General features: G+C 54.6%; 2 protein-coding genes, 1 long non-coding RNA gene and 2 other non-coding genes across 11 annotated transcripts; 2 read left to right on the plus strand and 3 right to left on the minus strand.

The window, feature by feature from the left end:
• The first annotated feature begins 3674 nt into the window (after positions 1 to 3674).
• TRNAL-CAG (transfer RNA leucine (anticodon CAG)) lies at positions 3675 to 3757 on the plus strand. Its single transcript has one exon. It is a non-coding gene; the product is annotated as a tRNA-Leu (tRNA).
• A 143-nt stretch (positions 3758 to 3900) lies between these two features.
• On the minus strand, positions 3901 to 3983 carry TRNAL-CAG (transfer RNA leucine (anticodon CAG)). The gene has a single exon. It is a non-coding gene; the product is annotated as a tRNA-Leu (tRNA).
• Positions 3984 to 5013: 1030 nt separating this feature from the next.
• Positions 5014 to 9287, plus strand: PLLP (plasmolipin). Of its 2 annotated transcripts, XM_071757266.1 has the most exons (4): positions 5020 to 5231; positions 7904 to 8077; positions 8456 to 8575; positions 8667 to 9287. In XM_071757266.1, the coding sequence occupies exons 1-4, from the start codon at positions 5109 to 5111 to the stop codon at positions 8778 to 8780; spliced, it is 531 nt and encodes a 176-aa protein (XP_071613367.1). In that variant the 5' UTR covers positions 5020 to 5108; the 3' UTR covers positions 8781 to 9287. The 2 variants fall into 2 exon arrangements, with proteins under 2 accessions (XP_071613366.1, XP_071613367.1); XM_071757265.1 differs by having other exon boundaries at positions 5014 to 5231; positions 8456 to 9287.
• A 2297-nt stretch (positions 9288 to 11584) lies between these two features.
• On the minus strand, positions 11585 to 14352 carry LOC139802266 (uncharacterized). The gene is made up of 2 exons (XR_011728551.1): positions 12960 to 14352; positions 11585 to 12831 (listed from the first exon to the last, which is right to left on the minus strand). It is a non-coding gene; the product is annotated as an uncharacterized lncRNA (long non-coding RNA).
• Positions 14353 to 15509: 1157 nt separating this feature from the next.
• Positions 15510 to 23851, minus strand: ARL2BP (ARF like GTPase 2 binding protein). 6 transcript variants are annotated; one of them, XM_071757269.1, is made up of 7 exons: positions 23742 to 23851; positions 22373 to 22492; positions 20237 to 20298; positions 19139 to 19245; positions 18641 to 18726; positions 17268 to 17364; positions 15510 to 16135 (listed from the first exon to the last, which is right to left on the minus strand). In XM_071757269.1, exons 2-7 carry the CDS (start codon positions 22408 to 22410, stop codon positions 16055 to 16057), a joined length of 471 nt encoding a protein of 156 aa, XP_071613370.1. In that variant the 5' UTR covers positions 22411 to 22492; positions 23742 to 23851; the 3' UTR covers positions 15510 to 16054. The 6 variants fall into 6 exon arrangements, with proteins under 6 accessions (XP_071613370.1, XP_071613368.1, XP_071613369.1 ...); XM_071757267.1 differs by lacking the exon at positions 23742 to 23851 and adding an exon at positions 23395 to 23427; XM_071757268.1 differs by lacking the exon at positions 23742 to 23851 and adding an exon at positions 23348 to 23374.
• Between the last annotated feature and the right edge of the window lie 1477 nt (positions 23852 to 25328).

Raw genomic sequence — 25328 nt, forward strand, 5'->3', positions numbered from 1 at the left:
TTGGTCCTACCAGGGCCACTGTGAGAGCAGGAAACTGAGCAGGAAAAGCACTCTGCCAGTTCACCCCTGCCAGAGCCCAGGGCCAGGATGGTGCCTGCTGTCCTGGCTGAGGAGAAGGAGAAGAAGGAGGAGGAGGAAGAGGAGAAGGAGGAGGAGGAGGAGCAGGAGCAGGAGGGTGCATGTCCCCAGGGGCTGCCCACATTCCCAGACATGTTTGCACATGGATGCTGCCAGACTCCGAGAAAGGAGCTTACCAGAAGGATTTCTGTTTAATGCTTTCTCAGAAGGATTCACCTCTCCCAATCCCCTCTGGCCAGCAGCAGGCTCTGTGCCTCCCAGCAGCAGCTGTGGGACCAGTTTCACATGAGCTGATCTTGAAGCTGTGATGCTGGGTGAAGGAGAGGTGAAAAAACCTCCCCAGTGGTGCTGCTGGGGCTGCCTGGCTGGTACCAAACCCAGACACAAGGCCCTCTCTCCAGGTTTTTACCCCTTTTCAGGCCTTGCTGGCTCAGCTAGGAGACCATGGAGTCCCCAAACCCCCTTCCCCTCTCCCACCCCAGCTTTTCTGCACCTCATGTTGTAAGAAAAGGCATCTCCTCCCTGCTTCAGTCCACAGCCTCCAATCTCCTGACAGGTTTTGGCTGCAGCCCCACTCGTGACCCCCTCCCTCACCAGTCTGATCCCAGGAAAACATGCTTTACCTTACCCAAACTTTATTCCAGGGAGCACCACACCTGCCCCCCCATCAGCTGCAAGAGCTCCTTGGGCTCCTGATGGGCTGGGGAGGCTGTGGGGTGTTTTTAGGGTCAATGCAGTGATCCCACATCCTAAAGAGCAACAGGCTACAGATGCTGCCCTTAGCACTGCTGGCTGGGGATAGATAAAGGGGTTGCTGGGAGTAAGGATAAAGGGAATTCCAGACCTGGGCCTTGATTCCTCAAATCAAGGCCAAGAGGCAGCAGGGGGGGATGGACATGAGGCATTCCTGGGGTTCAAAATGCTGAATAGGGAATAAACTTCCCCCAGGACAGAGCTGATCTCACAGCAGCTCTGAGAGAGCTGCCCAAACCTGCTGGAAGGAACTGAACTGCTGCCAGAGCTGCCAAGCCTCTGCCTCCCTCCACAGCCCAGAGACCTCCCCGCAGGGAATCCTCCCCATCCAGCCCCAGCTCACCCACCAGGGGCCAGAGGGGGGGAATTTAGGGACCAGCCCAGCTACAGACAACCCTGAGCTGTGACAGGAGGGACACTGAGAAGTGCTTAAAGCCCAGGCTGCCTGCAGGAGGGGTGCAGGGCAGTGGTGAAGCTTGGCCCCCACCAGCCCTGCGGCCACCAGCTCCAGGCATCCTCCCAGAGGAAGGCTCTGGGGCAGCACAGGATGTGCAGCTTCCCCCGGGCACCCACCGGATGGCTCAGCAAAAGGAACCCACCCAAAGTGCCCCCACCCCCTGGCCCAGCAGCAGGGCCCCTGGCTGTGACACGGGGGTCACCAGGAAGGGACGTGCATCCTTTCCTGCTCTGTGGAAGAACCCCACTCACCCCCAGGGGCTCACCCGGGCTCCTGCAGAGCTTCCCGAGGTGGAAGGGCCCCTGCCTCTCCCTGCCATTGTCTGGCACTTGTTACTTCATCACCTGAAGCATCCGTGATAAAAATTGCTGCTTTATCCCCAGAGTTATTCAGCAAATCCCTCTGCCCTGCCCAAGTGTCAGCCCAAGGAGATGCTCTGAGCAGTGCTGGTGCTGGGGAGTTGGTCTGGGTGGGCCAGGGCTGTCAAAGCTCCATGTGGGTCCTGGATACCTCCAGAGGCTGGGATTTTCCTCCTCAGCAGGAAAGGGACCTCCTGGGACAAGCCCAGACCACAGCCCATAAAGGTACCTGGATCCAAGCAGGAGCTGGACCCACACATGAAGGGGCCACGTGGAGGAGATGGTCCCACGCTGCTGTGTCATTTCCTGCTCATTAAGATGCAGAACGTGGGCAGGGACATGAGGCTGCCGGGACTTTCACCACAGGACAATGAGCTCATGGAAAAGTTAAAAAAATATCTTTCTCTGCTGGCTGTTTGTGCCATTCTGGATGTGGCTTTTTCCCTTTCTGCCCCCCCATTACTTTTTCCTCCACTGCCTGCTCTCCCAACTTCCTTTCGCAGTGACAGCTCACTACAGGCAGGCTCAGTACTCACCTTGCTCCTAATTGCCAGATGGAGGATTGGAAGGAAAAGGCATTCCTGGGGCAGGATAGATCCAGGGATAGATCCAGGAGCTGGCAGCCAGGGATAGATCCAGGAGCTGGCTCTGCAGTGGCTGAGGAGCTCAGCTGCAGGGCTGCACAACCAAGTGCCACCCCCTGGTCCTGTGTCACAGCTGTCCTGCCACATCCTGCAACCCCCATCTGCCCTCCAGAACACCTAACAGCACATTTTGTATAAAGCAGAGACTAAATACAGTCAGAGAAGCAACAAGATCTACCAGGAGGTGCTGAGAGGATTCAGATTTCTCTGTAGAGAAACCCAAACTCTCTCACTTCTCTGTGCCTGGCCTGTGAGGAGGCATCCTCCATCACATCCTCCTCCATCACACCCTCAGAGAGGCAGTGCCACCTATTTCTGCTCCTTTTCTCAGCACACAAGCCAGGAGGAGATGCACAGTGTGCAGGGCTGCATTTCCCTGCATCCCATCAGGAATGGGATGCTGACTGACACTTCCCACCGTGTGGCCCTGGCCATGGACCTCCCTGCTCCTGTCCCCAGCCCTGGCAGGAGGACATCCCCGTGGTGTTTCTGTCAGGGGGGAGGTGGTGGCATCCTCTGTGCTGCTGCCCTGGTGCCTTCTCTCCTGCATGGTGAGTGTTGGTTGTAATACTGGACCCGGGCACGGTGGGACCTTTGGGACACTTTTTGCCCCTGGTGAATTTGTCATAAATCCCCAAGGCAGAGGTGACACGAGGCACAAACCCCTCCGAGGCCGTGCCAGCCTGCGAGGAGGGGATCTGCTGCCTCTCACCCCAGCAGGTCCAGGCCCTCGGTGGCCACACGAGGTGGAACCACAGGAGCCCAATGGTGGTGCCCGTGGTGCCCGAACCTCACAGCCCTCACCCGGGGACCCTCAGGGTCTCAGCACCCCAGGAATCTCAGAGTCACAGAATGTTTGGGTTGGAAGAGACCTCCCAAGCTCATCCAGTCCAACCTTTGACCAACACCATAATCAGCCATGTCCTTAAGGACTGGGTCCAAATGCCTTTTAAATGCCTCCAGGGATGGTGACTCCACCACTCTCCTGGGCCACCCCAATGCCTGACAATCCTTTCAGGGAAAAATATTTCCTATTATCCATCCTAACCCTCCCCTGGCCCAGCTTCCACCCATTCCCTCTGCTCCTATCCCATCCTTTAGGAGCAGAGCCTTTTCCCTCCTCTCCTCCCTCCCCTGAGGCAGCTGCACAGAGCCCTCAGCTCTCCTCTCGCCTCCTGCAGACCGAGCACCCCCAGCTCCTCAGCTCCTCACAGGATTTGTGCCCCAGGCCCTCCCGCAGCTTTCTTGCCCTTCTCTGACCCCTCCATCACTTCCCGGTCCTTGTTACCCCGTGGTTCAGTGCCCGGAACCGAACCCCGCGCTGCCCGGAACCCGCGCTGCTCACCCCTCCTGGCGGCGGGGCGGGGCAGGACACGCGTGGCTGTCAGGATGGCCGAGCGGTCTAAGGCGCTGCGTTCAGGTCGCAGTCTCCCCTGGAGGCGTGGGTTCGAATCCCACTTCTGACAGAGCGAGTCCCTTTTGCCGCGCGGTTCCGGTCCGGTCCGGTCCAAACCGCAGCTTCGCGAATCCTTTTCCCACGCGAGCCCCAACACCCCCCTCCCCTCTCTCCCCAGGCAAAAGGCGGCCACGAGGAGGCGCAAAAGGGAGTTGTCAGAAGTGGGATTCGAACCCACGCCTCCAGGGGAGACTGCGACCTGAACGCAGCGCCTTAGACCGCTCGGCCATCCTGACCCACGGGCGGGTGCTCCGCTCGTCTCCATCTCCCCGCCAGGATGGTCCCGAACCGCCCCCGGGAACCGCGGCAAGTGTCGGACCCAACGTGGGTGTCACCCCAGGGCAGCCGGGGAGCCACGGGCCGGGCAGCCTCACCCCCAGTTCGGGAAGGTGGTGGAACCCCCTAGGAATTATCCCCAGGCAGGTGATAACCACCAGGAGCAACCGGCAAAGGCTTCTCCTGCGGGAGCGGAGCAGCCAGAGAAACATCTGTGAGGAAATGAGAGGCACGGCCGATGCGGGGCCATGAACACCACAGGATCCTCCCAGACAAGCCGCTGGAGTCTGCACACGAAGTCCATGTGAGGCTCGGCACTGCTGCTGTACCCTGCCTGTCCACGCTGGGTCCCGCACCCACACCGGGCTGCCAGGTGACACAAAACTGGAAGGAGTGCCTGATACTCCAGAGGGTTGTCCTGTCACCCATAGGGACCCGGACAGGCTGGAGAAATCCACCAGCAGGAACCTACAGAAGTTGAGGGTGGTGAGACAGCGGCCCAGGGTGCCCAGAGAGGTGGCATCTGCCCCATCCCTGGAAACATTCCAGGTCAGGATGGACGGGGCACTGAGCAACCTGACCTGCTGCCTGCAGAGCGTTGGGGCAGATACCTTTAAAGGTCCCTTCTGCCCCACCCCGTGCTGGGATTGAACAAGGAGAGGTGCCATGTGCTGCCCCTGGGGAACAACACCCAGAGCCCGGGACACGCTGGAGCCCACGAGCAGGTGCTGGGGTGCGGGTGGGCACCGGGCCGGGCGGCAGCTCCCGAGCAGCCCCGCGGTGCTGCGGGGGACAGAGCCCTGCCCGGGATGGATGTCCTGCCGGTAATCCCCCTGGGGCGCTGGGATGGGGGATCCCCAGTCCCGGAGGAACGGGGCCGGACTGAGGTTCCCCCGCGGTGCGGTTTCGGGGGCTCGGGACAGCCGCGAGGGCTCGGCCCGGAGCGTCCCCCTCAACCCGGGATGCTGGGATGCTGGGATGCTGGGATGTGGGTGGGGAGTGGGAGGACCCACCCGCCACGCCCGAGGAGGGACAGAAGGCAGCGGAGGCCGTCCCGGGGCGGTCCCGGAGCCGGTGCCCAGGGAATGGCGGGGCTGCCCGGCTCGGCGCGGCACCTCCGTGGTCCCCCGGGTCCCTCCGCCGCCCTGCCCGCCCCGGACACCGCCTTCCTTCGCTCCCCGCTCGGGGCGCTGATGGGCGCCGAGGCCGTGAGTACCAAAGAGGGGGCACCGAGGGGGTTCGGCCGCGGGGTCCGTGCACGTCATCCACTTGGAGTGGTTTTTGGTTTTCTTCCTTGCCCCGGTTGGAAGCAGTCAGATTTTCCCTCGGCTGCCATCCCGCCCCCTCCTAGCTCTCTAACCCTGAGATCCCGCAGCCCCCAACTCTCCTCTATCCCTCTCGAAAGCCAGAGAATTTGGCTGCTTGTCCTCACGCCCTTTGCCGATTGTAGCTGGGCTCGACAGCTCCCAGCACCGAGCGAGTCCGCGGGCACATCCCTGTGGGACATGAGCCGATGGGTCCCGTCCTGGCACCCACAGCCCCTGGCAGTGTCTGGGGAGGGGGGGATGTATGAAGCACGGTGGCCCCACTGAAGTGTGTGTGGCTGCTCCTGGGCTTCTCGCATTCTCTGGACGCACTCACCCCCTCCAAGTTGTTGTCTGCTCAGCTGGCTTGGGTGGCTGTTCTCAGACAAACCCCGGGGCCTTTGCAGCATCACCTCTCCATCACTTCAGCGCTGGAGGCAACCACAGAATAAACTGCTGCCGCTGCTCTCTTCTAGGACCCGGGACAAGAGCAACGTGTGCACTTAGGGGCGTTCAGCTGCGTACGGGGCCACGCGTGACCCGCCCTGGTGTTTGCCCACGGTGCTGCTGCTCGTCCAGCGTTCCCCGGGCAGCGCCGTGGGGGCAGCAGTGGGACGTGTCCTGAAACACCTGGCACAGAGCTGGCTCACGGCTCCAAATTTCGAGCCCTGGGCATGGGCGAGCTGGGGGTGAAAGAGGAATAAACGCTCGAGGATAGGTCAGGGCAGGATGCTGCTGGGAGTGTCTTGCAGGTGCATCAGGAGGGAGGGACAGAGCCAAGAGCAGAAGGAGCTCTGGTTCCACCTCTCCAGCCCCTTGCCAAAGTCACCCTGTTGAACAGCCCAGTCCTGATCCACCAAGACCCACTGCTCCCCAGAACTTCCCCCTGAAGGGTTCCCACTTTTCTCCCCCCGCAGCTGGAGCAGGGCACCTCACACACTGCTGCCCCCTCAGCACACCGGGTTTTTTCCGACCCAGCTTTCTCCCTGTCACATGTTTGCCACCACGAATGTCAGAAATGTCTGTGGCAGACAAGGAGGCATTGTTGGGACAGCCAAGCACCAGGACACTGGACTCAGGCAGGACAAAGGCCATTGTGCTTCTCCCTTCACAATAAGCAATGAGGGCTTAGACAGGGGCAGAGTGGCTTTCCAGAGAGCCCTTCTCCTTCCCACTGGTGGGAGACGACTCTGGGGTTCCCCTGACAGCGTGGGGGTGAGCACAGAGCCCGTCAGTGGTGGTGGCTTCACTGGCTCTGACAGATCCCAGCCCCAGCTGGGGACCAGAAGATGCCACTGCTGCATCCCCCCAAAGCTGTGCCAGGGGGATCTATCCCCTCGGGATGTTCAGTCCTGCTGGAAAATGCAGAGGGCAGAGGACTGGACCCTCCTTGCCCCTTGGGAAGCAGGAATGAAGGCTCCCAACTTTCAACTGGTCCAGCCAGGATGGGACTGGTGGTGCTGATCCCATCAACATCCCAGTGGCAGCTGCCAGAGCCCTATCTCTGTGTCCTGGTGCATGGGCTGGGGTTGAGGAAAAGCACAGAAAATGACATTTCCTTTGCAAAAATCTCTCTCGTCTAATCCCCAATGCTACATGTTCCATCATGGGCTAGGAGCCTTTGAAACAAAAAACCTCCCTGCCATGGCTGCTCCAGGACATTCCCTGGAGTGGGGGTGCTGAAAAGGTGGCTGCTCTACAGCCCCATCATTGCTGGCAAAGTGGGGCAGCACCTCCTCAGGAGGCCAAAGATCTGGGGGGGGTGGGGGGGATGGGACACAACAAAGGAAAAAATAAGAAAAAAAGTTAAACTTGATACCCTGGGCTAGGGTTTTCCATCCCTTCCATGCCAGGGCAGAGACCTGCTCCCTGCTGCTGGCCTGCAGGCTCAGGCAGGGGCTGCAGGGAAGGCTATGGCTGTGCTGATTTCCCCTTGAGCAGCCCCAGCCTCACCCACCTGCTCTGTAGGTGCCTCTGCAGGAACACGATGCCATTGCTCTGTAACTAAACCTGCTGAACAGTGAAAAGGGGAGTTCTAGAACCTGCACACACAGGAGACATGAACCAGACCAGACCAAGCAGTGGAGAGCTGAGAAGCTTCATTTTTTCCTTTCTGTTGTGTGTTGTTTTGTTTTTTGTTAGTTTTGTTTTGTTTTGTTTTATATGATGTTGCACCTTGGGGAGGTCGAGGCTGAGCTGGGGCCCCAGGAGCCCCCACTCCAGTTGTCCTCCAGCCCATGAGATGTCCCTAGCACTGCCCCAGCACCTGCACAGACTGGCCCTGGGCATGGGGCTGCTGGGTGAGAAGGGACCTTTGGTGCTGAGGACACCCTGCTGTCACCCATCCTACCTCACAGGACATCCCTGCACCAGCTGCTGGAGCAGCAATACCAGGGATGAGCCCAGCCCTGAGCAAAGAGGGTCCCTGGGGGACTCCCCAGCCTGAGGTGTCCCCCAGCTCTGCAGCTCTTGCATGTCCATGTCCCTTTGCTGGAGCCAGGGGGATGGATCTGTGGGTGCTGGTGAGCCTGGGCTCATGGAAGCATCACCTGAACCTGTTCCCATTTCACCTGCAGGTCCTTGGCTTGCTGGTGTGGGCTCTCATTGCTGACACGACGTACTACCTGCACGCAGCATACAGCTGGGTGTTGTTTGTGTCCATCTTCTTCTGGATAGTAACAGTCCTTTTCTTCGTGACTTACCTCCTGCAGCTACAGCTGAAGTTCCACGTGATCCCCTGGCCCCTCGTGGTAAGCAGCCAAGAGGGAGCAAGGGGAGGGGGGTGTCCCAAGTGGGAAGCATCCTGGAGAGATGCTCTGAGAGGAGCTTTAGGGTCTTCAGGGCTGATGGAACAAAGTCCCCTGCACCTTGCACAACATTGTGTCATTCCACCCATCAAACGCTCAGGAAATGTTCAAAAGAGGGAACCCTGCATCAGTCCCCAAAGTCACAGCAGTCACGGTGTCAGCCAACCACACCAGCACCCCCGGGGGTGCATCTGATGGGATTTTAACCCCAGCTTTGTTCCCGGGGTGAGGCTTTTCCCTTGGGGAAGGAAGCGGGAGGAACACGAAACATTTTGCTCACCCCTCCTCCCAGACCCCACAGCCTCCTCTTTGCCTCCCCAGCTGATGATCTTCAACGCCTTGGCCACCGTGCTCTACGTCAGCGCCTTCGTGACGTGCGCGGCCGCGGTGCAGCCCACGTCGTGGCGGCAGTGGGACTACAACCGGCGAGCTGCAGCAGCTGTGAGTAGCAGTGTGCAGGGGAGGGCTGTGGTGCTGGGGCCTCTCACTCCTCTTACTCCCACACTCCTGCCTGGGGCTGCTCCTCTTGCAGTTCTTTGCCTGCCTGGCAATGGTCGCCTACGGGGCCAGCACCTTCTTCAGCTTCCGCGCCTGGAGGGGGCTCGGCAGCAACGCAGCCACCAGCCAAGTGACCAACCACGCCTGAGGAGCTGACAGCAGAGCCCCGGGACACCCTGGGCCGGCTCACAGTGGCCTCTGGCTGGCAACCTCACCTGCTGCCATCTTCTTGCCCTTGGACCGGCCTGCACGGGCAGTGATGGGCAGGAGCAGGTCAGAGCCACACTGCTCTGCGGTCCCTCCCGATGCTTCCAGATGTCCCCACAAAGCCACCACTGCTGTAGCCCACAGACTCACTGGCAGGACGCTGATTTGCTCCTGCTCGTCCTTGGGGTTCATCTGGATCCTGCCTGAAGCAGCTCTGTGGAAGGGCTCAGCCATGTCAGCTCGCTCCAGCACTAATATCCACTAAACCAGGCTCCTGGCTCGGGCCAGGCCAGCTGCAGCGTAATTAATTCCAATTAACAGCACACAGAAATGTTGGCAGAGCTGGAAGATGAGGCTCAGCAAAGGAAGCAGTCCAAACTCTCCTTGTTTTGATTTATAACTATTCAGAGCACAAATTTCATGCTCTAAATAAAATCTTCCTAACAAATTGAGCTTTGATTTCTTGGGGACGTGGGGTGAAGTTCATCAGATGCCCAGCAGCTCTTCCCTTTAGATCCTCCTTGCACAAGCTAATAGTAGATTAAATGGGTTCAATTTCTTTCTGGGTATTTATATACAGGAAAGCTGGTGTACAGTGAGTGACACTGCAAAATCTATTGCTTGCTCTGCATGGGAAATGTATCAGCAACTTGTCTTGAGAGGCTCAGGAAATTTACCTGTGTTAAAGGTGGGAACTGGGAAGGCCTGGTCAGCCTGCCCTGCCCATCTCCCTCAGTTCTTCTCAGGAAAGGGTCAGGTTTCCACAACTAGGAGTATGTATCTATAAAAATCAGTAAGAAAATGAGGCTCTTCATCCACTGCATGTAGCAACACAGTTAAAACTCCTGAAATGTGTCAGAGTTGCACAGAGTCCATTCTATAGCAAAATTCAGTATCTTTAAAGAAAGGCACTGGAGAGGGACAGCTGTGACAGGAGGGTCACAGAGGGATGAGTTACCCCGAGAGCAGCAGCCCACAGAAAACCCAGACAGAAGGGGTTACAGGAAGCTCTGAGGTAAAATTTCCCTCAAAATAAGAATTCATCCTGAATAATGCCTTGTAGCCCCCGGGATTACCAAACACCTCCCTCAAAACACCACAGAGCTCTCCTCAGAAGGTAACAGCCTGAGGTATTCACTTCTATATGCCACGAATGTAAGCAATTCATTGAAACTATTGTAATAGGAAAATGATGAAAATTTTTTTACAGTTAAAAAAAAAAAACAATGGGGATGTTTTTAGTTTTAGCTGCAAATAATTTAGCTGAACAATTAACAATTAAAATAGACAAACAGGATTCTTTTAAAATTTGGTAAGATCTGTTCCTGGCACTCTAAGTCAACGTTACACAGCTGGGAAGTTAAATGAAGAGCTCCAGTCCAGTCAGCAGAAAACAATGAGATTTTAAAGTTTATTTTTCTCTGATTGTACCCTTAGGGTCCCAGCATCCCCGCAGGGAGGGACTCACCCCCATCCCCACTTCCCTCCTTCCTCACATTTCGTCTCAGACACAGACGGGACAATTATCTCAGGTTCCAATCACCTCCTGTGTCCTTCCTGCCCCTCCTGATCAAGGGTTCTGGTGTCTCAGTCTCAGAACCATCCTCACCCCTCCCCGGGCACTCCCACTTCTTTAGGTGCTTCCTGCGGTTCTGAAAGGGGCGGCCCGGGCCGGTTCGGAGCTGGAGGGGGAGGTGTCCCTGGCAGTTTTCCTACAAAAACACCGAGCATTGAACTGTAACACATTCAGGCAGAGGGATAACCAGAACAACTCCGACCATCACCGAGGCCTCCGGGCTCTGCCGAGCTGAACTGGGCACAGGAAGGAGCAGAATCATTTTGGGTCGGGAACGCGTTGAGCAAAGAGTCCCCAAACTCCCCAATCCGATTCCCAACCGAAATCATTCCTACAGGAATCACAGCATGGAAAAGTAACATGGCTGGGAGATGGGGCACTGCAGAGCAACACGCAGGGATGAGTAAATTCAAAAAAGCAGTAGAGAACAGGGCTTGAACCCATGCCATTTAGAAAACAATTTTTTTTTTTCAATTCCCAACTTTCCAATATTTTCAATTAAAGAAAAATTTAAATTCGTGCCCCACGTGGGGCGCCAATGATTCTGTCCCAGCTCAGCAGCTTGGGCAGAGCAAAAACCAAAGCACAGAATTATTCTGTTACACCCCGAGAGAAGGGAAGATAAGAAGGGGAGCAAAGACTGGAGACTTCAAGCTGGACATTAAAAAACCTGGGAGCGGATTGAGTAGAAGAGGGCACTGAGCTAAGGGCTAAATCAGAAAAATGTCCCTGTGTGTCAGTCTCTGCCCATCCCGCACTCGATGGCGGCAGGGACAGGTGCCTGAGGGCCCCTGCGGCAGGGCCGGCTCAGGAGAGGGCTCCAGGGCTCTGCCCAGCACCCGATGGATGTGGATTCTGAAGAGCAGGGGCAGCGGGGGGTAAAGGAGCGCAGGGAACAGCAGCCAAGCAGGGAGCGGGCGGGAGAGAGGAGGGGCGGGGGTCTGCCTGAGCTTGAGAGAGTCTGGGCAGGGCTGGGAGGGAATGGAGCCCTCTGTGTGCCGCCCCTCTCAGAGCCTGACAGCTCCTCCTCAGCCGGATCCTCCCGCTCACACCCTGGCAGGGATTCACTTCTCTGTGCCCTGAGTGCAGGGAATTGATTGGAACGATTGTAATAGGAAAAGAACACAATTCTTCTTCAGTAAAAAAAAAAAAAAAAAAAAAAAAAAAAATTTAGCTGCAAATAATTACTTTAGCTCAACAATTAACAATTAAAAAAGGCAAACGGGATTCTTTTAAAATTTTATGTTCCTGACATTCCAAGTCAAGGTTACACAGCTGGGAAGTGAAATGAAGAGCTCCAGTCCATACACTGTCAGCAGAAAAACAACGAGATTTTAAAGTCTAGTTTTCTCTGGCCGTACCCTTAGGATTCCCATAGCAGGGGAGCTGCATCTGATTTGTTAAAAACGTGACAATGTGTTGTTGTTATTGATGCTTTCTGTTTTTTTCTGGGGAACCAGCAGCTCCTCTGCTCACCGACTGCCCACGTGTGCCCGAGCACTGATTTCTGTGCTCATGGAAAAGTTGTGTTTGCAGCAGAGCTGGGAAGGAGCCCATCAAACCCAAGTGCTCTGGTAGAGGCAGAAATCCCTGTGCCTTTGGTTCTGCCAGGAGTCTGGACACCTTTCCCTTGGATCTTGGAGAGGTATCTGCTGCCCAATGCTGTGACAATGAGGAGGAACAGGTTGGTGTTACTGTGCAGGGAGGGAGGAGGAGGCAGAAATGCCATGTTCTTAGTTCAGGCTGGATATTCTGGGTTCTGGTTTATCAGGCATTTCTGTGCTTTCTGGCATCCCAGGCAAGGAGAGGATCCCCTGTGCAGGCAGTCAGCCTGGGGACTGCAGAATCCCAGACTGCTTCAGCTTGGAAAGGTCCTCAAAGACCCTCTGGTCCCAGCCCACCTGCATGGGCAGGGACACTTTCCACAGGACCAGGCTGCTCCTTACTCAATCCAGCCTGGGCTTAGACACTTCCAGGGATTATTTGGGCAACGGAGGAGACTTTGGATCAAAGAGGCACCACCCCAGCAGGCAAGGAGTCTCAGTGTCTCAGCAGGAAACAATGGAAAGACCCTTTTTCCTTTGGCTACCCATGACTTTCTGGTGTCACCTCGAGATCCTTCCAGGGTCCCCAGAAGCTGTCCCTTGGGCGGCAGGATGCCTCATCCCAAGCCTGCTGCCCTCCCACAAGGGGTGCCCGGGAGGGACCCCCTTCCCTGGGCTCTCCTGGCTGTGGAGGACAGGGCATGGCAGGGAATGGGGAGACACCACCCACAGCTGGAGAGATTTACCAGAAGAGCTGCTTCTCCTTGTGATTCCTCTGCTGGTTCTGCTCTACTCTCCTGCTACACTCTTCCCGACGCATGTGGTAGGTCTCCAAGAGTTTCAGGGTGTAGTTTGCTCTCACAGAAAAGTTTCTGCAAGAGGAAGGGAAAGGTCTGAGCCACCTTCTGGTGAGACCTTCCTGCCTCCCCTTGCCTTCATCCTGGAGGCAGCTTGGGGATCAGGGTCTAAGGCAGGTCACGGGAAAGCAGAGATGCCATACCCAGACCCAGAGCTCAGGAGTTCCAGTTCTTTATGCCTTGGACAGGTTCTGCTGTCCAGGTTTCCCAGGCTGAGGTTGGTTTGTCTGCTCAGCCCCTGCTGCCTCTCCATCCAGGCTTTCTGCAGGTAGGAAGCAGCCCCCTCCTCTTCCCCAGTTGGTGGCAGGGATGAGTGTGGCCAAAGCTCTGTCCATGTGTCTGGAGACCACCCAGCCTGCATCAGAACCAGAGTCATGGAGTCAGTGTCAGCTTGGAAGGGACCTCAGGGATCATCTGGTCCAACCCCTCTAATATTATTGTTTCTCTGAGATGAGACTTTCCATTCAGTCCCCCTGCCCCATTTTGGGATGGTGAGGAGGAATCCACCTAAAACCTCCTGGGTCAGGACAAGGGCTGTGAGGGCTCCACTCCCCACTTAGGGTCACGGGCAAACCAGACTCAACCTGGGGAACAAATCAGATTAATTGACCACTAAAAGGGCAAAGAGAAAACACAAACCAGGGCTTAAATACTTCCCCCTCCCTCCTTCCCCAGCCCCAAGCCCTTTGTTCTGGGTACCTCCAGCTCCTCCCCAGCACACAGGGGACAGGCAGCGGGGTTCACAGCCCGGAGCTCTCAGGTTGTTCTCTGCTGCTCCTTCCTCCTCAGGGAGAAGGATTCCTCACAGGCTTCCCCTGCTCCACCGCGGGGGCCCTGCCAGGGCAGAAAGTCCTCCAGGAACCCCTCCAACGGGAGTCCCTCCCTGAGCACAGCTCCTCAGGAGCAAACTGCTCCAGCACGGGGGGCCCACGGAGCCAGGGACTGCTTGGGGAACAGTCCCCTCCATGGCTGCAGGGACACAACAGCTGCTCCCTCATCTTCCACAGGCTGCAGCTCCACAGCTGCTCCAGCGGGATCCTTCCCGGGCGGCAGCTCCACAACCCCTGCACCTCCCTGGGCCTTCAGGGGCTGCTCCAGGGGCTCCTCCATGGCTGCAGGGGACAGGGCTGCCCTCTGAGCACGGCATGGAGAGAGAAATCTCTTCAGGAACCTTCTCCCTCTCCTTCCTCACCGCCCTTGGCCTCTCTGCTCTCCGCCATTGCTCTGCTCTGCTCCTCTTCTCTCTCACCTCCCCCTCTCCTCTGCCTGCTCTTACCCACCCTGGATCTATCTCCCCTTTTTGGCTCTGTTAATCCCAGAGCCCAAAATCTTTTTGTTCCCTGCTGGCCTGAGGCAGGGCCCGGCCCCTTGGAGCAGGCAGAGCCATTCCCACAGCTTCCATGAGCCCCTTCCCTGCTACCAAAACCGGCACCACATCGACCCAGAACATTCCTCACCTCTGCCAATCACATATTCAAGAACTGGTTTAAAAATCAACATTCAGAACTAAAATTTGAAGAACTTATTCCACATGAAGAAAAAAACCCCACACCAAACAACCCCCCCAAAAAACCCCAACAAAATTAACATTGCAATAATAAACGAGAACAGGTAATTTACAAACAGTTCACCCCTCATCCCATCACCACACCCGTAACAACCAGAATTCCCTATAAATAATTCTAGCATCCTTCAGTCCGTCTTTTGCCTGTTTCCTCCTGGTTTGGGCTCCACGTGGGGTGCCAATGATTCTGTCCCAGCTCAGCAGTTTGGGCAGAGCAAAAACCAAAGGACAGAATTATTCTGTTACCCCCTGAGAGAAGGGAATCATAAAATCATAGAATCATGGAATGGGATGGGTTGGAAGGGACCTCAGAGCTCATCAAGTCCAACCCTTGCTCCACTCCCCCCGTGGTTCCCAGCCCATGGCACTGAGTGCCACATCCAGGCTCTTTTGAAATATCTCCAGGGATGGAGAATCCACCCCTTCCCTGGGCAGCCCATTCCAATGGCTGAGCACCCTCTCCAGAAAGAAATTCTTTCTAATGTCCAACCTAAACCTCCCCTGGCACAACTTGAGACCATGATAAGAAGGGGAGCAAAGACTGGAGACTTCAAGCTGGACATTAAAAAACCTGGGAGCGGATTGAGTAGAAGAGGGCACTGAGCTAAGGGCTAAATCAGAAAAATGTCCCTGTGTGTCAGTCTCTGCCCATCCCGCACTCGATGGCGGCAGGGACAGGTGCCTGAGGGCCCCTGCGGCAGGGCCGGCTCAGGAGAGGGCTCCAGGGCTCTGCCCAGCACCCGATGGATGTGGATTCTGAAGAGCAGGGGCAGCGGGGGGTAAAGGAGCGCAGGGAACAGCAGCCAAGCAGGGAGCGGGCGGGAGAGAGGAGGGGCGGGGGTCTGCCTGAGCTTGAGAGAGTCTGGGCAGGGCTGGGAGGGAATGGAGCCCTCTGTGTGCCGCCCCTCTCAGAGCCTGACAGCTCCTCCTCAGCCGGATCCTCCCGCTCACACCCTGGCAGGGATTCACTTCTCTGTGCCCTGAGTGCAGGGAATTGATTGGAACGATTGTAATAGGAAAAGAACACAATTCTTCTTCAGTAAAAAAAAAAAAAAAAAAAAAAAAAAAAAATTTAGCTGCAAATAATTACTTTAGCTCAACAATTAACAATTAAAAAAGGCAAACGGGATTCTTTTAAAATTTTATGTTCCTGACATTCCAAGTCAAGGTTACACAGCTGGGAAGTGAAATGAAGAGCTCCAGTCCATACACTGTCAGCAGAAAAACAACGAGATTTTAAAGTTTAGTTTTCTCTGGCCGTACCCTTAGGATTCCCATAGCAGGGGAGCTGCATCTGATTTGTTAAAAACGTGACAATGTTTTGTTGTTATTGATGCTTTCTGGTTTTTTCTGGGGAACCAGCAGCTCCTCTGCTCACCGACTGCCCACGTGTGCCCGAGCACTGATTTCTGTGCTCATGGAAAAGTTGTGTTTGCAGCAGAGCTGGGAAGGAGCCCATCAAACCCAAGTGCTCTGGTAGAGACAGAAATGTCTGATTCTCTGGTCACTGCCCACAACCAGACCTGGCTAAGAGGTGTTTTTAGGATCAGGCCTCTGAAGGTGCTGTCTGGAGGGTCAGTGAGTTTCCATCAGATTGCACCACGTTTCCCAGGACCCTCAGCACTTTCATGTCCAAATGCACTCGTGGAGAAGAAAAGCACTGCAGGAACTGTTCTAGGAGGAGGATATTGATGATTTATTTAATGAAGTCACCACTAACTCAATGCTTGAATCCACACTTCGACCTTCTTTTTCCTAGAATCATGAAAGAGTAAGAAATGTGAATCAGTGCTGTTTGGGAATAAGCAGTTTGGAAAAAAACCAAACCCAAAAGTGGCAACTCATGTTCTGTTACATCAACTCAGTACAAAACTGAGCATCTGTGACTGCATCCAGCTTGCTGTGAGACTTGCCAACCACTGCTGGAGCATTTATTTCCTCCCACTTGTGTCCTTAGGTGGACCCAAGCTTCCAGAGGAGCTGGGTCAGGACTCCTGGAGCAGGGTGGCTGTCACTCAGCCAGTGCTGGCCCAGGTCACAGCACTCAGGAGCACCCAGGCAGGAGGCTCACAGAGCACAAGGAACTCTGAAACCACCTCCTCTTTGCCTCCCCACTGTCCCTCGAGGGACAAACCTCAACAGGAACTGCCTGGGCCCATCTTGTTCTCCTCCATCTGCCCCATTTTCACTGAGCTTTACGGGGTGGGGGAGGCAGCAGGGGACACAACACCCTGCAGAGCTTTGACTCCTCTGCTCCCCTGTCAGATGCCAGAGAGACACTGGGGGGTACTTGTATGGATCTCATTTCCCTAGGAAAAAGGGAAAAAGGGGTTCAAAAACCATAATGCTGCTTTGTTTGTTTGTTTCTCTAGCCTGGACAGAAAGGAGGAGAAATGCAAATGCTTAAAGAGCAAATTTCTTTTGGAAAAACATAATTAAGGAAATGCATCCTGTAATTACAGAGCAGTCAGGGTGAGAAGGGACCTCTGGGGGTCGTCAGGCCCAGACCCCCAGCCCAAGCAGGGTACCTCAGCACCATGTCCAGATCCTCACAGATGGAGCCTCCACAACCTCTCTGGGCAACCTGTGCCAGGGCTTGGCCACCCTCACAGGAAAAATGTATTTTCTGATGCTCAGTTGGAAATCAGTGCTTACAGATGCACAAAGCATTTGTTTCTGAAAAACTGTTCCACAGATCAGCTTATTTTGAGTTTGAATGCCTCCCCCCAGTGAAGTTATTTTCCTTCTGACTCTCTTCAGCCTTTGAGTAAGTGCTGCTACCTACTGCTACACCACTGTTACACCACTGCCTTTGGTACTCTCAGGCAGAGCTACACAAAGCCAACAGCCATTATGCCAATGAAAATAAAGAACAGGACATACTTACAGCTCTGTAATCCAAGAACATTCTTTTGAATGCCAGGAAGTCAGTAAATGTGAGAAGTATATCAAATAAATCACCTGTCATCTCATCTTTGTGCTGTCTACAGAGAGAAGTTGGAGAATTAGAAAACTGTGAGGTAAATAAAATCTTACATTAAAATGGGAGGAGGTCAAAAGGATACCAGGACAAGTAGAACAAGATCAAAATTTAAACAAGAACATTATTATAGGTAATAAATGTAAAACAAAACATTACCCAAACATTAGCTTGTAGTATTCCCAATCCAAGTACTTTTAACATATTGTATTTATCTAAATTTAAAACCTCAGAGTATCACACGAGTCTGCAGACACTGATCTGTAAGTAGAAGCACCATTCCTTGGCATTTATCTCTTTATTTATCCTGAGCACTGGAACATCTGGACAGTCCCCTGAAAGGTGGGAGAGGGTGAGGAGGGGCACAGGATGCTCACATGGACCCTAAAGGGGAGGCTGCTGACATCCCATAGGATTTTCAGGGTTGGAAGGGACACCTCCCACTAGGATCAGGGTGCTCAGAGCCCTGTCCAGCCTGGCCTTAAAAACTTCCAGGGAAGTCCAGTTCTTGGTACAGGACTTTTGACAAGAAGTCAGAGGCTCTGTGACCCCACATCAGTGGATTTCAACACAGCTTTCTTCACTGGCAAGGGCTGGGTTTTCCCTTTTTATGATTTAATTCTTGCCAGAAGGAACTTTGGCTTAAACAGTTTATCAGGTAAGCATCCTGGGTGCATTCACAGTAACCTCCCAATGTTTTGTTAAAACAAACAAACAAATCAATTATTGTAAGATATTCAGCTCCCAATGAGACTTGATTTTCTTATTCAAGGAGAAAACCAGAAAACCAGGGACTGTTCAGAAGTGACCCCTCCCTAGAGCTGGTTAAGCTGAAGTGACCAAGAAGTGCAAAAGCCTAAGACCAAGCAAACTTTTCTCTGAATGCTTTCTACAAATGCTACAACACAGACATCACACCACAGGGCTGTTTCAGACCATCAGGGCACTTCAATGTCCAACACAGAGCCTGAAAGTGATAAATGAGACTCAGCCTCGGAAGGCTCTGCTTCAAAGTGACACTGATGGAGAAAAGCCTTGTGTTCACACTCTGATTTCTCTTCCTGCCCCCTAACCCAAATCTATTGCAGCCTGACACTTCAGCAATTGAGTAGCACAACATGCTGAAGGCAAGAAACCTGCGTGCAGGAACACTTGTTTCTTACTAATTAAACAGGACCCTCTCTGCCTGGAGGCAGAATGGTCAAAGCTAAGTTGTAATCTAGACAGAGGTCATTGAGAAGTCCATAACCTGCCCTGCCAGAGGCACAGCAGAGACTTACTGCAGTGACATGGTGAAAGCTGTCATATTAAACCCAGGAATCCGAGCGAGCAGTTTGTCTTCAATGTATTTCTCTACCAAAGAGATCTGAAAACAAAACCCAAAGCACCTCAGCATCACAAGAGGTTTCAGGAACAGGTTTAAAACCAGCACATCTTCCTCCCACTGACACCTTCCTGACCCATTATTACCCAGTTGGTATCATCCAAATGGGCACAAAACTGCAGAGTCCTCAGCCAGGCAATGCTCATCCAATTAGTCAACATTTTTTGCTGGGAACACTGGTGAGAACAAATCCTCTGGACAAGTTTTCAGTGAAACAAAGAAAAAGGAGCCCAGAGCTCCAGAAAAAAACCCTTTCTTGCTCACAGATCAGGCAGCACGGTGGCTCTGCTCCATGTAATCCCAGTATTTTATAAAGGGAGGAATGCAGGGCCTCATGTTTGCCTTAAGAAAACCAAAGAGCAACACATACAAAGAAGAGGGAAAAGTTTCTTACATATTCATTAAAAATAGAAGTATAGATGAGCTTGTTTTCTTCTGAGTCCTCAAACTCCTGGTAGTGCTTCTCCATAAAAGTCCTCTGTATTAACTGGAAATCACTCTCTGGGCCACAACCAAAATGCATCATCCAGTTAGGAGCTCAGTCATTCTTTCTGTAACACAAACCCCATTCACTGCTTCTCCCCTCCCTCCCAGAACCACAGGGCCCAGCACGTGTGCAGGCTCAGTCCCAGCAGCACCAGTTCTGACCCAGCTGTGGGGAGGCTGCAGGTGGAGCCAGGGCAGCAGCACCACAGATGGTGCTTGGACAGAGTTTTGTGCTCAGAATGGAACAAGATGAACATCCCACCCCTGCCAAGGTCTGCAATTGCTTCTTGCAGCTTTCATTTGCACTCAGTGTTAGCACAAAGTCCTCCTGCTTTGCCCTTCTTCAACAAGGTTGTTTATTCTGAACCCCTTTTTGTTCAGGCTATAAAGTCAGCAAAACCTCTGGATTGTTTCATTGAAGTGAAACAATACAAAACCTCTTCCCTACAAGAATTCAATATGCATTTCTGTCAATCTCCTGCTCCATCTCACATGAGAAGTCCTCATCTCCAATCAGTCCCAGAAAACACTGATTTCTACATGAGATTCCCAGGTGTCTTTATCACTGCTGTGTGCAGGAGTGCAAGGCAGCAGTGCAAAGAATAATTCTGAAGACCCAAGAGCACACAAAGGACTCGTGTGGTGTTGTTACTGGGTGATGGGAACAAAGGCAGGAGAGCTGCCAGGAGTGTCCCAGCTCAGCACTTTGGGCAGACCAAAAACCAAAGGACAGAATTATTCTGTTACCCCCCCCAAGAGAAGGGAAGATAAAAAGGGGAGCAAAGACTGGAGACTTCAAGCTGGAAATTAAAAAGCTGGAAGCAGATTGACTAGAAGAGGGCACTGAGCTAAGGGCTAAAGCAGAAAAATGTCCCTGTGTGTCAGTCTCCTGCTCCTCCTGCTCACACCCTGACAACGGGGCAGGCAGGGAATGTTTGAACTCTGTGCCTGCTCAGGGATGTGCTCAGCACCCATCTTGTCATCTCTAACTGCTTGCAGAGCTTACCCATGATAATATCCTCCAGACACCCAACAACTGCATCAAACTCTGCATCAGAAGGGGAGGAGCTGAAAGCAAAGAAAGGTGGAGCTGCATAAATGGGTATTTCAACCACAGGAGAAGTTAAAGGAAAAATTAAACAAGTGTTAGCAAAAGCTTAAGCATGAATAATCCTGGTAATTACAAGATAACTGAGTAATTTCCTACTTTCAACCTCCAAAATAATCCACAACACTGTTCAGACTGCTTCAGGGGGATTTTCATCAGGGCTCTACTGCCTTTTCCCCAGATAGGTTCCTATTGATGTTGTTTTACTGCATGACTGTTAATTCCAGACCTGGTGCAGGAGGATGTAAAGGCTGTAATCAGAACAGCAAATTAAGCACTCTCCAACTCACAAATCCCAGCTGCTACCACAAGCTTTCCTTCTGCTCTCTTCCCTGTGTAACTTGCTGTGATCACACAGCTCCAGACACTTGGGAATATTTTGAAAGACTTGGGCTTGTGAAACCACTTAAAACTCAGTATATACACAAGTGTCATAGAACTGAAGAAAGTGAATGCTTTTCTTATGCAAGAAAAAATCCTATAATCTAAGAATGAATGGAATAATCTCCTAAGGCAGTTCTGTTATGAGCAAACACTAAGCACCATCACAGATCTGAAGCCATCCAGGGAAGAAACCTTTGGGCCCCCTGAGTACTTCAGGACTCTGGATCCCTCTGCTAAATCCACCCTGTGCAGCTTGTGCAGCCTCATCAGATGCTCCACAGCACCTCCTTGGCCTTCACAGAGCTCCTTCCATACATCCAGCAGATGCAAGGCTGATCTCACACAAGGGAAACCATTCCCACAGGACATTTGCCTTTAAGCACAACGTTAGCTTTGGTCAGCAAAAGCACCATTTAAATTAAATCAAAATGTCTATTTCTCTTTCAAATTACTCTCAGTAAACAGAGCAGAACACTCAATTTAAAAAAATCACTAAAGGTTATTTTGCTACTGAATAATAGTGCAGTGAAATGAATCCAGTCACAGCTTCAAATAAAGAGTTTGGCTCTAAGGAGCCACAGGACTCATTTTGATCATGAAAAGTGAAAAGATCCTTGACTTGAAAAGGCATCTGATCACCAGGAGACGTTCTGGCAACATCTCTGACTTGGGAAGCCTTGGGAGGCAGCAAAGCTGAGGCAAGCGACTGGAAAAGTGTTTTTCCAGCAGAGGGCAGGACAGCACCAGGAGAGGAGCTGGCAGAACCAGCATTCCATACCCTGAGCATCCCATTCCCGACTCAGGAATCAGGGCTCAGCATTTGCCTTTTCCATGCCAGGACAGGCAGCTTCACCAGGGATAACTTCTACTTCCTCCCCACCCCCTCCAGAACTGTTGGGTTCAGAGCTTATTTTAACAGCAACAGAAACTTTTCATTCCAACTCCAGTTGAAGCTTGGGAGACAAAGGAAGGAGTTGTTCTGTGCTGAAGCAGCAGCAGTGTCCCCACACAACACACCCACGTCCACACCCCTGAGAAACAAACTCCCAAACCTTGTGATTCCAGCATTTATCACCTCATCCAGCCTGGACCAGCCTTAGGGACAGGGCAGTTTGTGATGCACTGAGAGAATTCAGTCTCTGAACTAGAGCAGCAGAGGCACAGGCACACATCCCCTTCTGCCAGGAGCTTCAGGAGAGGAGAATGTCAGCAGCTGGGGGGCCAAGCAGTGTCCTAATACCTACCAGTGGAAAATTTGGTTGAGGTCACCTGTAAAAGGTCTCCCATGTCTCAAAGGAGCACCTTCACAAAGAGCCTCTGCTTAGAATCTACAATATAAAACAATATATGCACTTGGGAAGGAGAAATTTTTAATTTAAAGTTAAAGCAACCCCCCAGTTTTCAGCCTGACAGGGTTTATTTTGATCACTCAGCCAGGGCTACCTGGTACTACCCTCACTGCACTCTGACTTCACCCAGATTCTGGTCTTATCCCCTCCTGGAGCTTTGCATCCTGGGCAAATTTTTTTCTCCTAAGAGGCAGAATCTGCTGCTCAGTGTGGTATAAACCGTGTATTTATATTTTTATTAAGATATGATTTAACTAGCAGTATCTTACTGAGGATCTGACACTGAATGGAGCATACTCACGTGGCTGCAATAAAGATTTCCTCATCAGAAGTCTCCATCACTCCTGCCCAAGCTCCTGGAGTGGAGGCCACCCCTTGTGCTGCTGCTGGGAGTGGTTACTCCTTCCTCAGGGACAAAACACTGGGGAATAACATGGGACTTGGCATTAATGTGAATTCCACGGTTAAATTACCCCGAACTTCCACAAGCTTTAAGGTTTAGATCAAAGAACTTGAAAAATCCAGTTCTTCCCAAACGCCCCCTGCTTCTTTTCCCTCCTGACTCTCCGCTCACTTTCTCCACCTCCTCAGGGGAAAGGCTCCAAGCTGCTCACCCCGCAGTCAGTCAGCCGGGCCCTGCGGAGGGGCAGGAGGTCACCTTTGGATCTTTTCTCCCGAACCCCTGGGACTGGTGCTTGTCCAGACCCCAGCACACGAAGGCAGCCGAGAGGCAGCTGCCCCCGCAGCCCCCGCAGCCCGGAGAGCTCCGAGGCACCGGGCAGCGCTCCGTGTGCCAGCCCGGCTTCCCTGCCCGGGGCTGCTCCGTGTCCCGGCCCAACCCTCGGTTCCGGACCCCTCGGACAGGACAGGGCACGCAGCACCCCGGGAGCACCCGGCCGGGCCCCGGGCCCTCGGAGCGGCCGCTCAGGGCGGGCGCCGGCTCCGGCGTCGCCTCCGGGCAGAGGGGCTGCAGGGATGAGCCCCGACCTCCCTCCCCCTCCCTGTGCAGCCCCGGGGAGAGCCGAGCTCCCGGCCCTGGCCCTGGCCCCGGCCCCAGGGGCCCAGCCCCTGGCCCGCCTCATCCCCTCCCCGCAGGCCCCGCCGCTGCCCTCCCCTTCCCGCTCCACGAGGCGCTCACGGACCCCGCCCGTGTCCCTGCCCCCTGCCCCCGACACGGAGAACGGACCGGGGGCCCGGTCCTGCCCGGCACCGACCGCCCCTCAGAGCCGCCCCGGTACCGCTCACACCCCGGTACCGCTCACAGCCCCCCTCACACCTCGGTACCGCTCAGAGCCCCGATACCGCTCACGGCCCCGCTCACACCTCGGTACCGCTCACAGCCCCCCTCACAGCCCCGGTACCGCTTATGCCCCGGTACCGCTCATGCCCCGGTACCCCTCACGGCCCCGGTACCGCTCACACCCCCGTACCGCTCACAGCCCCGGTACCGCTCACAACCCCCCTCCCACCTCGGTACCGCTCACGCCCCGGTACCGCTCATACCCGGTACCGCTCGCAGCCCCCTCAGGCGCCGCCGTCACCGGGGAAACGGCTCCTTCCGCCCCGCCCACTGACACCGGAGAGCGGAACGGCTGCGGTGAGAGGGACCAATGGGAGCACAGGGGAGGGCCCGCCCACACTGAGGGACCAATGGGAGCCCAGGGGAGGACCCGCCCGCGCTCACAAGGACCAATGGGAGCGCAGGGGCGGGGCCGCGGGCTGAGGCGCGGTGCTGGCGGGGCGGCTGCCCCGGGGCCCGGGGCTGGGTTGGGGCTCGGTCCGTCAGAGCCGGTCCCGGGAAGCCGATCCAAAGAACGGGCACGGCACCCACCGGATTTTCCCCTCGCGGAACGAGGTCCCGAGGGCTGCGGAACAGCGAAGGCCGCGGGAGCGCGGCGCCCGCCTGACGGGCGCGTCCCGGGGGTGACCCCCGCGGGAAGCTGCGCTCCAGGGGGTGACAGAACCGCAAAGCCCCGCCCGGGGCCGGGCTCCCCTCTGCCTCAGAGCCGGCGCCTGCCGGGGACGGCTCTTCCCTTCCACACGCTGCCTGCACCGCCCTCTGGTGCCGCAGCGTTTGTGACCCCATCTCCTGCCCGCGGTGACAGAACCGGAGCACAACAAAAGAGCCTCCCGGCGGTGTTTATTGGGGAACGGACCGGGCTGCAATTCAGTGCCCCCTCTGAGGGGCTCCGGAGCCACGGCCTCCCCGGCCCAGACACAGCCTCGGGGGCAGCCGAGGAGAGAGGGAGGCCCCGGCCCGGGCAGGGAGGATCCAGCTTGACGAAGATGCTCGTTCCCCCCCTTCCTCCCCCGTGGGTCTCGGCAGGAAGCCCGTGGGATTGTACAGCCCGTGGGAAAGGAACGGGACAGAGCTCTGCAGCACAGCTCTCTGCTCCAGAACCTTTGCCTTCCTCTGCCCTGCACCAGCTGCACGGAGACTCTCTGGGGCGAAACTTTCCAAAGCGTTTACATCTTTCCAACAACCACCAGAGGCGCTTAGTCCCGTGTCCACAAAGGCAGGGAGGCACTTGGGTCACCTCTGGTTCAGGGGACAGCAGACACCTGGAAGCCTCTGTGGGCCTTAAGAGCTTAATCTCATCCAGCACTGGATACAGATCAGGCACTTGTGAAAATTTTAGCTCAGTTAATCCTGGCCAGGGAAAGAAAGCAAAGCCCTGAAGTTACTGGAATCTGTTAAGGCAGAGTTCAAAATGGTTCTGTCCCACCTCCTGTGTCCAGTTCTGGGCCCCTCAGCTCAGGAAGGAGATTGAGGTGCTGGAGCAGATCCAAAGGAGGCAACTGGGCTGGTGAAGGGATCCAGCAGAAATGCTGTGAGGAAGGGCTGAGGGAGCTGGGGGTGTTGAGGCTGGAGAAGAGGAGGCTCAGGGGAGACCTCATCACTCTCTCCAACTCCCTGAAAGGAGGTTGGAGCCAGGGGGGGGTTGGGCTCTTTTCCCAGGCAACTCTCAGCAAGACAAGAGGGCACAAGAGGTCTCAAGTTGTGCCAGGGGAGCTTTAGGTTGGACATTAGAAAGAATTTCTTTCTGGAGAGGGTGATCAGGCATTGGAATGGGCTGCCCAGGGAAGGGGTGGATTCTCCATCCCTGGAGCTATTTCCAAAGAGCCTGGATGTGGCACTGAGTGCCATGGGCTGGGAACCACGGGGGGAGTGGATCAAGGGTTGGACTTGATGAGCTCTGAGGTCCCTTCCAACCCAGCCAATTCTAGGATTCTAGGATTCTTCCCCAATGTGTCTC

The sequence above is a fragment of the Heliangelus exortis genome, chromosome 13 (genome assembly GCF_036169615.1).
Source record: "Heliangelus exortis chromosome 13, bHelExo1.hap1, whole genome shotgun sequence".
NCBI lineage: Eukaryota > Metazoa > Chordata > Aves > Apodiformes > Trochilidae > Heliangelus > Heliangelus exortis.

Coding starts and splice junctions, on each gene's coding strand:
- PLLP (XM_071757265.1), top strand. CDS start 5,109: ATGGCGGGGCTGCCCGGCTCGGCGCGGCACCTCCGTGGTCCCCCGGGT. Junction 5,232..7,903: donor CGCTGATGGGCGCCGAGGCC/GTGAGTACCAAA, acceptor TTTCACCTGCAG/GTCCTTGGCTTGCTGGTGTG. Junction 8,078..8,455: donor TGATCCCCTGGCCCCTCGTG/GTAAGCAGCCAA, acceptor TTGCCTCCCCAG/CTGATGATCTTCAACGCCTT.
- ARL2BP (XM_071757269.1), bottom strand. CDS start 22,410: ATGGAGACTTCTGATGAGGAAATCTTTATTGCAGCCAC. Junction 19,246..20,236: donor TCTGGAGGATATTATCATGG/GTAAGCTCTGCA, acceptor GTTGTGGCCCAG/AGAGTGATTTCCAGTTAATA. Junction 16,136..17,267: donor TGTTCTTGGATTACAGAGCT/GTAAGTATGTCC, acceptor TCATGATTCTAG/GAAAAAGAAGGTCGAAGTGT.